General features: G+C 41.7%; 1 protein-coding gene across 5 annotated transcripts in view; it reads right to left on the bottom strand.

Annotated features, from left to right (window-relative positions):
• sbf2 (SET binding factor 2) overlaps positions 1-15,350 on the bottom strand; it is a 609,277-nt gene that overhangs the window by 27,198 nt on the left and 566,729 nt on the right. For 2 of the 5 annotated variants that reach the window (XR_009446846.1, XR_009446845.1), the window contains exon 42: positions 11,107-11,460. Coding sequence is in view for 3 of the 5 variants with exons in the window: in XM_059652034.1 (XP_059508017.1) it covers positions 11,362-11,460 (99 nt within the window). In the remaining 2 variants the exon portion in view is untranslated. Of the gene's footprint in view, positions 1-10,262; positions 11,461-12,104; positions 12,186-15,350 lie in introns of those variants that run through there. The other 3 variants (XM_059652034.1, XM_059652036.1, XM_059652035.1) reach the window with 2 other exon arrangements.

Below are 15,350 nucleotides of genomic sequence, written 5' to 3'. Positions count from 1 at the left end.
GAAAAAGGATTAGTTGTGTCAGAATTATATCTAGAATTCTGAATGTAGTAATCAGTCTTGATTACTTATCAAATGGTACCTGCTAAAATCCACTAATTGCATCAAGTTTCATTAAATCTCCACTTTTGACACTGTTGTTAATCATACACATAGGTTGCATTTTTTTTTGCTGCCACTTTGAATAAGTTATGTGAGATCAATATAGATTTGAATAGTACCATTAAAGTTGGGTCTAGTTCAGGCATGATTACATTACGTGGTTGGTTTTATGACTAGAAAAATGTTGCTCATTCTTGTCATTTCTGCAAGTTGCTTCATGAAGGTATGCAGAAACTTCCTGATTTTATAAAGACAGAAACATTTAATATCTTTCTTCAGTGTCATGATGTATTGAGTGTTCAGCTTTTCTAACCTTTCAAATAATTTCGGGTATTCTTGCTGAAAAGAACTCATTAGCTACTGTTGTTTAACCTCTTTCACCTTTTGAATAAGATCAAAATCACACAAAACCAGGTTTTAGTCCAGCAGATAGTAGGAACGGCAGATGCTGGAGAATCTGAGATAACGAGGTGTGGAGCTGGGTGAACACAGCAGGCCAAGCAGAGGAGCAGGAAGGCTGACATTTCGGAAGAATTTTCTGAAGAAGGGTCTAGGCCTGCTGTGTTCATCAGTTCTAAACCTTGTTATCTCTTATTTTAGTTCAACAGGTTTATTTGAAGACAAGCTTTTGGATCTTGCTCCTTCTTCAGGTGTCAGTGAGACAGGTTGCATTAGAATGTATTTACGTAGAACATAGAACATTACAGCACAGTACAGGCCCTTCAGTCGTCAATGTTGTGCCGACCTGCATACCGATCTCAAGCCCATCTAACCTACACTATTCCATATACGTCCATATGCTTATCCAATGATGACTTAAATGTACCTAAAGTTGGCGAATCTACTACCATTGCAGGCAAAGCGTTCCATTCCCTTACTACTCTACTGAGTAAAGAAACTACCCTTGACATCTGTCCTACATCTTTCACCCCTCAATTTAAAGCTATGCCCCCTTGTCCTTGCCATCACCATCCTAGGAAAAAGGCTCTCCCTATCTAACCCTCTGATTATTTTGTATGTTTCAATTAAGTCACCTCTCAACCTTCTTCGCTCTAATGGAAACAGCCTCAAGTCCCTCAGTGTTTCCTCGTAAGACCTTCCCTCCATACCAGGCAACATCCTAGTAAATTTCCTCTGCACCCTTTCCAAAGCTTCCACATCCTTCTTATAATGCGGTGACCAGAACTGTACGCAATACTCCAAGTGTGGCCACACCAGAGCTTTGTACAGCTTTAGCATAACCTATTGGTTCTGGAACTCGATCCCTCTATTAATAAAAGTTAAAACACTGTATGCCTTCTTAACAGCCCTGTCAACCTGGGTGGCAACTTTCAAGGATCTGTGTATATGGACACCGAGATCTCTCTGCTCATCTACACTACTAAGAATCTTACCATTAGCCCTGTACTTTGCCTTCCGGTTACTCCTACCAAAGTACATCACCTCACACTTGTCTGCATTAAACTCCATTTGCCACCTCTCAGCCCAGCTCTGCAGTTTATCTATGTCTCTCTGCAACCTACAGCATCCTTCGTCACTATCCACAACTCCACCGACCTTAGTGTCGTCTGCAAATTTACTAACCCATCCTTCTATGCCCTCATCCAGGTCATTTATAAAAATGACAAACAGCAGTGGACCCAACACCGACCCTTGTGGTACACCACTAGTAACTGGTCTCCAGGATGAACATTTCCCATCAACTATCACCCTCTGTCTTCTTTCAGCAAGCCAATTTCCAATCCAAACTGCTATATCTCCCACAATTCCATTCCTCCGCATTTTGTACAATAGCTTACTGTGGGGAACCTTATCGAACGCCTTGCTGAAATCCATATACACCACATCAACCGGTTTATTCTCATCTACCTGTTTGGTCACCTTCTCAAAGAACTACAATTACAAATTCACCTCATTACATGTGTTTGCTATTATTCAGTGTCCTCTATATTGGACATCTGTTAGTAGTGTACACCTAATCCTAAGCACTGTGTCTCCTAAATAATCTAGTTGCACTATTATTTGCTGTCAGTAGGGTTTTCTTAACAATGGCTTACTATCTCATAATGAGGCTCACCCCAAATGTCTAGCTTGAAGTTCATAAGCTATCTACTGAATAAATACCAGCTTACCAAAATATAAGGTCTGCATTTCTTATTTCCCCAAGAAACAAAGAATAAAGAACAAAGAAAATTACAGCACAGGAACAGGCCCTTCGGCCCTCCAAGGCTGCGCCAATCAAGATCCTCTGTCTAACCTGTCATCTATTTTCTAAGGGTCTGTGTCCATTTGCTCCCTGCCCATCCATGTACCTGTCCAAATATATCTTAAAAGAAGTTAACATGTCTGCGTTTACCTCTTCCGCTGGCAATGCGTTCCAGGCACCCACCACCCTCTGTGTAAAGAACTTGGCATGCATATCTCCCTTAAACTTTCCTCCTCTCACTTTGAACTCATGACCCCTAGTAATTGAGTCCCCCACTCTGGGAAAAAGCTTTTTGCTATCCACCCTGTCTATACCCCTCATGATTTTGTAGACCTCAATCAGGTCGCCTCTCAATCTCCATCTTTCTAATGAAAATAATCCTAATCTACTCAACCTCTCTTTACAGCTAGCACCCTCTATACTAGGCAACATCCTGGTGAACCTCCTCTGCACCCTCTCCAAAGCATCCACATCCTTTTGGTAATGTGGCGACCAGAACTGCACACAGTATTCCAAATGTGGTTGAACCAAAGTCCTATACCACTGCAACATAGCCTGCCAGCTCTTGTACTCAATACCCTGCCCAATGAAGGAAAGCATGCCATATGCCTTCTTGAACCACCCTATTGACCTGCATTGTCATATTCAGGGAACAATGGATCTGAACACCCAGATCTCTCTGTTCATCAATTTTCCCTAGGACTTTTCCATTTACTGTATAGTTTGCCCTTGAATTTGATCTTCCAAATGCATCACCTCGCATTTGCCCGCATTGAACTCCATCTGCCATTTATCTGCCCAACTCTCCAGTCTATCTATATTCTGCTGTAATCTCTGACATTCCCCTTCACTATCTGTTACTCCACCAATCTTAGTGTCATCTGCAAACTTGCTAATCTGACCACCTACACCTTCCTCCAGATCATTTACATATATCACAGACAACAGTGCTCCCAGCACAGATCCCTGTGGAACACCACTGGTTACAGGTCTCCAATTTGAGAAACTCCCTTCTACTACTACTCTGTCTCCTGTTGCCCAGCCAGTTTTTTTATCCATCTGGCTAGCACACCCTGGACCCCATGTGACTTCACTTTCTCCATCAGCCTGCCAAGGGGAACCTTATCAAATGCCTTACTGAAGTCCATGTATATGACATCTACAGCCTTTCCCTCATCAATCAACTTTGTCATGTCCTCAAAGAATTCTATTAAGTTGGTAAGACATGACCTTCCCTGCACAAAACCATGTTGCCTATAACTGATAAGCTAATTTTCTTCCAAATGGGAAAAGATCCTATCCCTCAGTATCTTCTCCAGTAGCTTCCCTACAACTGACGTCAGGCTCACCGGTCGATAATTACCTGGATTATCCTTGCTGCCCTTCTTAAACAAGGGGACAACATTAGCAAGTCTCCAGTCCTCCGGGACCTCACCCGTGTCTAAAGAGGCTGCAAAGATATCTGTTAAGGCCCTGGCTATTTCCTCTCTCGCTTCCCTCAGCAACCTGGGATAGATCCCATCCAGACCTGGGGACTTGTCCACCTTAATGTCTTTTAGAATACCCAACACTTCCTCCTTCCTTATGTCAACTTGACCTAGAAGTAAGCAAACATCTATCCCTAACCTCAACATCTGTCATGTCCCTCTCTTTGGTGAATACCGATGCAAAGTACTTGTTAAGAATGTCAAGATAATAAAATGTGAGGCTGGATGAACACAGCAGGCCAAGCAGCATCTCAGGAGCACAAAAGCTGACGTTTCGGGCCTAGACCCTTCATCAGAGAGGGGGATGGGGAGAGGGAACTGGAATAAATAGGGAGAGAGGGGGAGGCGGACCGAAGATGGAGAGTAAAGAAGATAGGTGGAGAGAGTATAGGTGGGGAGGTAGGGAGGGGATAGGTCAGTCCAGGGAAGACGGACAGGTCAAGGAGGTGGGATGAGGTTAGTAGGTAGCTGGGGGTGCGGCTTGGGGTGGGAGGAAGGGATGGGTGAGAGGAAGAACCGGTTAGGGAGGCAGAGACAGGTTGGACTGGTTTTGGGATGCAGTGGGTGGGGGGGAAGAGCTGGGCTGGTTGTGTGGTGCAGTGGGGGGAGGGGACGAACTGGGCTGCTTTAGGGATGCAGTAGGGGAAGGGGAGATTTTGAAACTGGTGAAGTCCACATTGATAACATATGGCTGCAGGGTTCCCAGGCGGAATATGAGTTGCTGTTCCTGCAACCTTCGGGTGGCATCATTGTGGCACTGCAGGAGGCCCATGATGGACATGTCATCTAGAGAATGGGAGGGGGAGTGGAAATGGTTTGCGACTGGGAGGTGCAGTTGTTTGTTGCGAACTGAGCGGAGGTGTTCTGCAAAGCGGTCCCCAAGCCTCCGCTTGGTTTCCCCAATGTAGAGGAAGCCGCACCGGGTACAGTGGATGCAGTATACCACATTGGCAGATGTGCAGGTGAACCTCTGCTTAATGTGGAATGTCATCTTGGGGCCTGGGATAGGGGTGAGGGAGGAGGTGTGGGGGCAAGTGTAGCATTTCCTGCGGTTGCAGGGGAAGGTGCCGGGTGTGGTGGGGTTGGAGGGCAGTGTGGAGCGAACAAGGGAGTCACGGAGAGAGTGGTCTCTCCGTAAAGCAGACAGGGGTGGGGATGGAAAAATGTCTTGGGTGGTGGGGTCGGATTGTAAATGGCGGAAGTGTCGGAGGATGATGCGTTGTATCCGGAGGTTGGTAGGGTGGTGTGTGAGAACGAGGTGGATCCTCTTAGGGTGGTTGTGGCGGGGGCGGGGTGTGAGGGATGTGTTGCGGGAAATACGGGAGACGCGGTCAAGGGCGTTCTCGATCACTGTGGGGGGAAAGTTGCGGTCCTTAAAGAACTTGGACATCTGGGATGTGCGGGAGTGGAATGTCTTATCGTGGGAGCAGATGCGGCGGAGGCGGAGGAATTGGGAATAGGGGATGGAATTTTTGTAAGAGGGTGGGTGGGAGGAGGTGTATTCTAGGTAGCTGTGGGAGTCAGTGGGCTTGAAATGGACATCAGTTACAAGCTGGTTGCCTGAGATGGAGACTGAGAGGTCCAGGAAGGTGAGGGATGTGCTGGAGATGGCCCAGGTGAACTGAAGGTTGGGGTGGAAGGTGTTGGTGAAGTGGATGAACTGTTCGAGCTCCTCTGGGGAGCAAGAGTCGGCGCTGATACAGTCATCAATGTACCGGAGGAAGAGGTAGGGTTTGGGGCCTGTGTAGGTGCGGAAGAGGGACTGTTCCACGTAACCTACAAAGAGGCAGGCATAGCTGGGGCCCATGCGGGTGCCCATGGCCACCCCCTTAGTCTGTAGGAAGTGGGAGGAGTCAAAAGAGAAGTTGTTGAGTGTGAGGACGAGTTTAGCTAGGCGGATGAGAGTGTCGGTGGAGGGGGACTGGTCGGGCCTGCGGGACAGGAAGAAGCGGAGTGTCTTGAGGCCATCTCCATGCGGAATGCAGGTGTACAGGGACTGGACGTCCATGGTGAATATGAGGTGTTGGGGGCCAGGGAATTGGAAGTCCTGGAGGAGGTGGAGGGCGTGGGTGGTGTCACGGACGTAGGTGGGGAGTTCCTGGACCAAAGGGTTGAAAATGGAGTCCAGATAGGTGGAGATGAGTTCGGTGGGGCAGGAGCAGGCTGAGACGATGGGTCGACCAGGGCAGGCAGGTTTGTGGATTTTGGGAAGGAGATAGAAACGGGCCGTGTGGGGTTGGGGAACAATGAGGTTGGAGACTGTGGGTGGGAGGTCCCCTGAGGTGATGAGGTCGTGAATGGTGTTGGAGATGATGGTTTGGTGCTCGGGTGTGGGGTCATGATCGAGGGGGCGGTAGGATGTGGTGTTGGAGAGTTGGCGTCTGGCCTCGGCGATGTAGAGGTCAGTGCGCCATACTACCACTGCGCCACCCTTGTCTGCAGGTTTGATGGTGAGGTTGGGGTTGGAGCGGAGGGCTGCCCGTTCTGCGGGGGAGAGGTTGGAGTGGGTGAGAGGGGTGGAGAGGTTGAGGCGGTTAATGTATCAATGTGGACTTCACCAGTTTCAAAATCTCCCCTTCCCCTACTGCATCCCTAAACCAGCCCAGTTCGTCCCCTCCCTCCACTGCACCACACAACCAGCCCAGCTCTTCTCCCCCACCCACGGCATCCCAAAACCAGTCCAACCTGTCTCTGCCTCCCTAACCGGTTCTTCCTCTCACCGATCCCTTCCTCCCACCCCAAGCCGCATCCCCATCTACCTACTAACCTCATCCCACCTCCTTGACCTGCCCGTCTTCCCTGGACTGACCTATCCCCTCTCTACCTCCCCACCTATACTCTCTCCACCTATCTTCTTTACTCTCCATCTTCGGTCCGCCTCCCCCTCTCTCCCTATTTATTCCAGTTCCCTCTCCCCATCCCCCTCTCTGATGAAGGGTCTAGGCCCGAAACGTCAGCTTTTGTGCTCCTGAGATGCTGCTTGGCCTGCTGTGTTCATCCAGCCTCACATTTTATTATCTTAGAATTCTCCAGCATCTGCAGTTCCCATTATCTCTATTAAGAATGTCACCCATTTTCTCTGACTCAGCGCATAACTTCCCTTCTTTGTCCATAAGTAAGTGGGCCAATCCTTTCTCTAGTTACCCTCTTGCTCTTTATATATGAATAAAAGGCTTTGGGATTTTCCTTAACCATGTTTGCCAGCAACATCTCATGTCCTCTCTTAGCCCTCTTAATCCCTTGTTTCAGATTCGCTCTACATTCCGATTTTCTTGCACAGCTTCGTCTGTCTTCAGTCACCTAGACCTCATGTATGCTTCCTTTTTCCTCTTGGCTAGTCTGACAATTTCACCTGTCATTCATGGTTCCCTAATCTTGCCTTTTCTATTCCTCATTTTCACAGGAACATGTCTCTCCTGCATGCTAATCAACCTGTCCTTAAAAGCCTCGCACATATCAAATGTGAATTTACCTTCAAACAGTTTCTCCCAATCTACATTCCTCAGGTCCTGCTGAATCTTGGTGTAGTTGGCCTTCCCCCAGTTTAGTACTCTTCCTTTAGGATCACTCCCATCCTTCTCCTTGGGTATTGTAAAACTAATACGAGTTTTTTTTGACATTGACTGTTCTACTTCATTAACATCGCTGTGTGGGTATCTGATGTAGTACTTTTTTGAGACTGTTCCACTTTCACACGTTTTCTGAATGTGTGACAGAAAGAAAACATTCACTTTTAATAGCTCAGCACTGTGTGTACCTGGTGAGGTTTCTCTCTTTTATTGTACTAACAAGGACTTTCTGGTCAAAGCCTGTTTAGGCTCTGTACAGGTTTCTCACATTTGCCATTTGTGGTTTTGTAGCCTAAGAATTGAATGGGCTCAACTGATGTCCTGTAACAAAATTGATTTACACTTCTTAAGGTTGATTGGTGTTGCTCCAGACTTTTGATTCATTTGTCAATTGAATGGATTCCCTCTAGAGTCAGGTCTTCTTTGAACTGTAATAAATCTGGCAAAGATTCATCAGCAATTCTTACAACACATTGTCTTTTATGAATTCTAGCTACAAGTCACATTGCTCCACTAATCTGTAGAGATTTCATTACCTGCTGAACTTTTATTAAAATTTGCTGTTTCAAGAATTTTATTAATTCAGAGTTTGAAGTAATTTTTAAAGGCTTTCAATACCTTTTCATGAATGTTGCTTATTTATTTGTTCAGTATCCAGTTTGGAACATAATTTGGAAGGTTTTCTGCATCTTAAAACAACATCTTACAGAAAACTGTTCTGTTTGGCTCGTCTCAAATTAAGTTTGCTGGAAATATTATTTCTGGTGCCATGTCTTCTGGACGTGGATATGTATTTTGTTTACTCAATATACTTTTGCAGTAATAGTAGTTTTGTTGCTCTTTATTGCTGTCTTGCAGCATTTTTCTGTCTTTTACTTGGTTTCACCCTGAATTCTGCTGTTTGGGCCTTTAATAAACGATTCCTATGAATGATCCTCTGCCTTTTCCACAACCTAAATAAAGTCTCCCGAAGTTTCTGTACCCACTAGACGAGATCTATTAATCTGTTTCAAGTCATGACATTGGTGACTGGTTTTACAATGTCTATGACAAAAAACCTGTATTTATTTTATGTTCTATCTCAACGGTTACTGAATGGTTACTAACTCTGATCAGCTTTTCCTACCTGGCTTACTTCATTTTAAAGTTTCCCCGATTCCACGTTTTGACCCTTATTCCCAGACCTCACACAAAACTCTGAATTGGGACTATTTTCCCAGACGACTGTAGTATTATGCAGATTGTATCTGTTTTGGAGCCAATATTTCTCCATCTTAGAAGAGAGTTGCTAACTTTTAAGTTTTTGTCTATCTGTCAGAAAAGTTTTTACCACTCCCTGGAATATTACTCTTTCGTGAGGACTGCAACAGGGACTTCTCCTGTAAGATTCTTAAATGCTCAGCTCTCCTCTGGTGTTGACTGTTGTATGAGTAGGCAAGTTAAAGCAGACTCTGAAGGTCTCTTATCTTTGCTCACTATGTGTTTTATGTGCTGTCAAATCAATTTCTTTTAGTTGCCTATCCAAACTGTCTGGGCATGTCAACGCACGAAGAAACATGTTGGCAATAAAGAATAGGGAACATTAGGGCCTACTTGGTCTATTATAGGTGAAATAAAACTAATCTTCATGGAAGAATTTTATATTCTGCAAATATGAAATTTATAAAGTTCATACTTTTAATTCAAATCCAACATTTGATTGGCTGTGTGATTTTGCATAAGTGATTACTGCCCAAAACACGCTTTGGCTTGTTCCCACATGGAAACTGCCAGTGAGAAAAATGGAAAACTACACCAGAGCTTAAGAGATAACAAAGTGTGGAGCTGGATGAACACAGCAGGCCAAGCAGCATCTTAGGAGCACAAAAGTTGACATTTTGAGCCTCGACCCTTCACACCAGAGCTTGCCTGATCATTACAGGTCACTTTCTTCAAGGTCAGAGGTGACTCAGGTGCTTCTCCACTGACTGCAAATTCAAATCTGCATATTTCAACTGAGGGCTAAATGGTGTTTATCAAAGGTTTCTATAACTTATTTGCTTGTGTTCTTTGCACCTCCAGTTAAAAAGCTTTGGCCTGCTCACCCCTTAAAATTATGCTGTTTATGCTGTTTTCCTCTACATTCAACCTGTCAAAATGCGTCACACTTCTGTGCATTCAAATCCGTTTACCATGTGAAAACTTAAAAGGTACCTAAATGTAGCAAAAGCACTGATAATGGAGGACATATACAATTGTCTGCCACTATTCTCGGCTTTCTGTTTCTTAACTAATTTCATGGTCATATTTTTGATCAGATTTTATGTAGAGTATTGTGTTCAGTTTTTGACATAGAATCGCAGGCAAGATATACGGCCCTCAACAGAATAATAACAGTGCTTGAAAGGTTATATCACCGAGACAAGATTGCATATATTTGACTTGAATCCTTCAGTTGAAGTATTTCCTTGACCCTCTTTAAGTGACAAAGAGATTCACAAAGTGGAAGCAGGTGAAAACTGAAAAGGTACCTAAATGTAGCAAAAGCACCGATAATGGAGGACATATACAATCATCTGCCACTATTCTCGGCTTTCTGTTTCTTAACAGAGAATAGCAGCATTATCAGGTCATTAGGAGTTAAACAACGGGGCACTTTTTCCACAGAAAGGAGTGTGAAAATTTGGAAATGTCTCTCCAAACACGTGAGGTTTATCCCTCCCATTTTCAAGACTAAGATCAATTGATGTTTCTTGATCCCTTGCTTAATTTAAATAACCTTCATTTCATCAACTTGTTTTACAAGCACTTTAGTGTAAGCAAGTCATAAAATTCAATGTCACAAAAAAATTTACATAGAACTGCATTGAAAAAAATTAGTGATGTTGCTTTTAATTCAACAAAGAACTAGACAATATCAGTATTTTACAAAGTCAATAAATGGTATATACAAACTCAGCAAATTAAAACAAAGTTATGTGCAAATTGAGTCTGTTGTCCGAAGATCATTAGCAAAGTCATACTATTGGAATCGTCAAAAACTTCTGCCAATCCATTCATGCTAATATGAAATTATAGACGATTCTTTTGGTCTCAATACATGAACTTAATGCTTTATGGACCATTCAAAAAACTATTAAGTGGTTAAAATTAGGTTTATATATATATATATATTCAGCAATTCAGGGAAGACACAAATACCAAATTAAGCCATATATACAATTCTTTGAAACATACAAATGTAATAAACATATAAACATGCTGTATGGACACCAGAAAAACATGTCACAAGCTACATAAAATTTATAAAAGTCTCCAATTTATAGCTGGAAATTGTTAAAATGTGGAATAAATTCTTCAGTTGGTCAATAACACATACAGTCTTAAACTTATTTTCTTAAAAAAAGTCAACAGTAAAAAAATTAAGAAAAGGTTACTAATTTTTAGTGTGCAAAACCTCTTTAAATATCAAGGTAAGCTGAAAAAACATTTGTCTGTTTATATACATATTCTACAGAATTGGTCTCTATCTTGAATGGCATTGTACTCTAGCTTCTGTTTCAGATGAGTGCAAACTTAAGTACTGCTCAGACAGATTTTGTTTTTGCTTTCAATATTAATAGGCAGTAAAATACAAAACAAATGTTATTTTACAAATTATTAATTTTTGGACAATTCTAAATCCATGCTATCTAAAGGGTTCTGGATGTCAATGATTGAGAACTGCAAGCAAGACCATCAAAGCAAAGGATCCATAACTACTTACAGTACATTTAGGTCTTTAGTGGCTGAAGTTTACATTTCACATTGTTAAAGCGCAATGGATGTGTTAAGATATCAGAAGTTTCTTTTGTTGAAGCTGCTTGCCAGATTCTTCTGCTGAACGTTTCATGGTTTTCACCTGTTTGACTGATATAATCCTTTAACACCTTTATTATCTTGTTTATTTATTTCAATGGCGCTGAGTTTTAATCTCTTGTGACTGCAGGAATCCCACCTGGTCTTTTTAAAATACATCTTGTTAGGCATCTGAAATGCAGTTCTGGATCTTGTCCATCCACTGTTGAGCAATCTGCACATCTTGTGCACAGAAGTTATAAACACGTCTACTTGTCTTTAACTGCGTTAAAAGAGGAATAAAAACGTCATTCAAATGAAAATTGCTTTTACGCATCAAGACAATGTAAATTTTTCGGTGAAAATGTTTTGTCTGTCTTTTTTTTGGAATTATATACTCTCCAAGACATCACTTTAAAAAAATACAAATGTGATATGCATAAAAACATACTAGAAAGAAATATATTGCAAGCTACATTAAACTTAAAATATATCCAATCCTTAAATGGAAGTTGTTAAAACATGGAACAAATCCTTCAAGGTTGGATTAGGCAGATGGGAGTTTCGTGGTTCGGATCCATAACAGCACAAATTACTAAGTCAGGACTTTTATGACATTTCTCTTGTACATTATTGTGAACTTCGTCAGTCAACTCAATAAGAACATATTGCAATGAAATTCTGATTCTGTTTTTTCAGAGTAGAAACAAACGCTAGAATAATTTGCTACACTAAATACAGTTTTCATGGTATTCTATCTCAACCAAATAATTAGGGGAGGTGGCTATTTCTGTAACTTTGTTGCTTTTTAGTTTGCAGAACTATTTTTACTTTTAAAAACAGATGTGAATACTGAAGGACAATAGTAAACTGAATGTCTGTGCATGTTTACTCAACTAAAGATAGTTTCTGATTGACCAGTTTGACCTTTAGAATCGTGCTCCAGTCCTGTCAGCCACGAGGAACTAAACAAAATATGTAGATCCACTGGTATGCCTGTAACATAGCCTATGTACAAAAATGTTATAGGTAAATTCATCTGACATTTGAATTCACACAAATATTTTGCTAAAATTAATGGTTTGCCTTCTACAGAAATAATTCTAAAGAATAATCAGTGCTTGGTGAATACTACAGTTGCTGGAAATATTCAGCAGGTTAGGCAGACTTTGGTGGACAGAAAAAAATTAATAGCTCATGGTGAAGATTTTTCATCAGAAGCCAATTTAGAAAGTTTTCAAATTAGGTAACTCCAAGGCAGTCTAAAATCATTCCATTCCTTATTTGTTTTAGGCTGTAATATTTTGACTTGTTCTCTTTTCACGGCTTATGGAAAGGAAAATCTCATTTTTAATCAAAATAAATTAAAATAATATACTTTTTTAGCAATCAGCTCCCTACAAATACATTTCTGAGGAAGTTATAATTATAATGAGTGAAGAACTTGAAACAGTTAAAGGAATTTAAATTAAATCCAACTACTGAGAAAATATCAACCAAATCTTACTCCTTTCAATCAAAAGTAACATGAAACTCTTGAATTAGCCTACAGTAAACCCGTCTGCAGTTTTGCAACAAAATTTAACTTTACATTTTTAGTAGTGTTATTATTGGTCTGGGGTTGGTTAGTTCAGTTGCTGGATGGCTGTCTGTAATGAGGAGAACGACAATGCAGGTTTAATTTCTGTTTTGGTTGAGGTCACCATGAAGGTCCCACGTTCCTGACTCCACTCATCGCCCAAAGCTTAGTGACCTTCAGGTTATAGCATCACCAGTTATCTCTGCCTAATGGAGAGAGCAGCCCTCTGGACTATGGCAACCTTACTTTTTTTTAAAGACGATCCAAATTCTGCTTTCTCTCCACTGATGCTGCCAGAACTGCTGACTTCCAGCAGCAATTTCTGTTCTTGTTTCTGATTTCTAGCATTTACTGCTTTTTGTTCTAACTAGTAATTTAATTCACACAAATATATACAACAATGATGGACATCATTAATGCACATTCTGGGATCAAAATAAAAGAAGAAAAAAAGTAATACGGAAACGTTAAATATCTACTTTAGTATTCTTTAAACATATTTATTAATTTGACAACCTGAAGTGTAAATCACTGATGCCTCACTGTTTACAGATGCACAGTTTATTTTCACCCTGTTTATTTATCCAACTCTCAGCTGTGCATACTGGATAAGTGATGTAACTTATTTTTGCAGCAGAGAAGTGTTATGTATTCTAGCGGGATTTCAACGATGCATGTTATGCTGATGAGATAATCTAATTCTGCTTCAGCTGTGAAGAGATATTTAATAATAACTTTGTTGAATAGGAGCATTTAATGTCAGCTTTTAGCAACTTAAGATCCATGGGTGATAGCTTACTGCCAGACACATCAAAACTGCATTGGATACAGGCAGAAGCATGAGATAAGGAGATACCCAGTGACAAGTCACAACTAAAAATTCAGCAATTGGCCCTGTCCAACTGACATCCATGGGCATAAAGAGGAATGTCAAGAACAGAATTACCAGAATGTTAACGACTTGATTCTGGAGGCAGGAGGAAATCCAATGATTCAGTGAAGCAAAACAGAAGGTTTGCAGCCTTCAGCAATATTTAAGGCAGAAGTCGAAGGATTGAACAATGGCAACAATATGAAAGCCTGAGAGTAGGAATTATGGAGAGATCTCTGTTGCTCACAATAAATGACTGGACTTAGACATTGAATAATGGTATCAATATTTCGAGATGACATCAAACTGGATTGTGACAAAACAGCAGAACAATCAAAATTTTGCAGATGCTGAACATGTGGAATAAAACTTGGAAATTCTAGAAATGTTTAGCAGTTCAAACAGCATCTGTGGTCAGAAACAAAGTAAATATTTCATGGTGAAAATCTTTTGTCAAAAGCTAGCTTAGAATGGAATTTAAATTAGGTCAGTCCCAAAAAACAGGGTCACATAGTGAAGCTAAAGGAAAATGCTATGTTAGCATGTAATCCCTGACCAGAGATTATGGTGAAATTTTTTATTTACATCAATCCTTACATCTCTAATAAATGAAAAAACACAATACTAGCGAGTTTTGAGAAGATTTATAGCTCAGGTTGAGGTTCTGGATGTGAGTTTGCTCGCTGAGCTGGAAGGTTCGTTTTCAGACGTTTCGTCACCATTCTAGGTAACATCATCAGTGAGCCTCCGGTGAAGCGCTGGTGTTATGTCCCGCTTTCTATTTATCTCTTCAGGTTTCCTGTGTTGGTGATGTCATTTCCTGTTCTTTTTCTCAGCAGGTGGTCGATGGGCTCCAAATCAATGTGTTTGTTGATGGAGTTCTGGTTAGAATGCCATGCTTCTAGGAATTCTCGTGCATGTCTCTGTTTGGCTTGTCCTAGGATGGATGTGTTGTCCCAATCAAAGTGGTGTCCTTCCTCATTTGTATGTAAGGATACTAGTGATAGTGGGTCATGTCTTTTTGTGGGTAATTGATGTTCATGTATCCTGGTGGCTAGCTTTCTGCCTGTTTGTCCAATGTAGTGTTTGTCACAGTTCTTGCAAGGTATTCTGTAAATGACGTTCGTACATCAAAGACATTTCGGAAATGACTGCCAGACTACTCAGACCTCTTGGAACGAACGTCATCTACAAAATACCTTGCAAGAACTGTGACAAACACTACATTGGTCAAATAGGCAGAAAGCTAGCCACCAGGCTACATGAACATCAACTAGCCACAAAAAGACATGACCCACTATCACTAGTATCCTTACATACAGATGAGGAAGGACACCACTTTGATTGGGACAACACATCCATCCTAGGACAAGCCAAACAGAGACACGCACGAGAATTCCTTGAAGCATGGCATTCTAACCGGAACTCCATCAACAAACACATTGATTTGGGGCCCATCTACCACCCACTGAGAAAAAGAACAGGAAATGACATCACAAACACAGGAAATGACATCACTAACACGGAAACCTGAAGAGATAAATGGAAAGCAGGACATAACACCAGCGCTTCACTGGATGCTCACTGATGATGTTACCTAGAATGGTGACGAAACATCTGAAAGCGAACCTTCCAGCTCAGCATGCAAACTCACATCCAAAAACAACACTTGACAGAAATAGTACTTTCAGGTGCCAAGATGGTCAAATGTTGCCTTTAATGC

Source organism: Stegostoma tigrinum, chromosome 17 (genome assembly GCF_030684315.1).
Source record: "Stegostoma tigrinum isolate sSteTig4 chromosome 17, sSteTig4.hap1, whole genome shotgun sequence".
NCBI lineage: Eukaryota > Metazoa > Chordata > Chondrichthyes > Orectolobiformes > Stegostomatidae > Stegostoma > Stegostoma tigrinum.
Note: the sequence above shows the minus strand (reverse complement) of the source record. Positions and strands in the feature narration are given on the sequence as shown.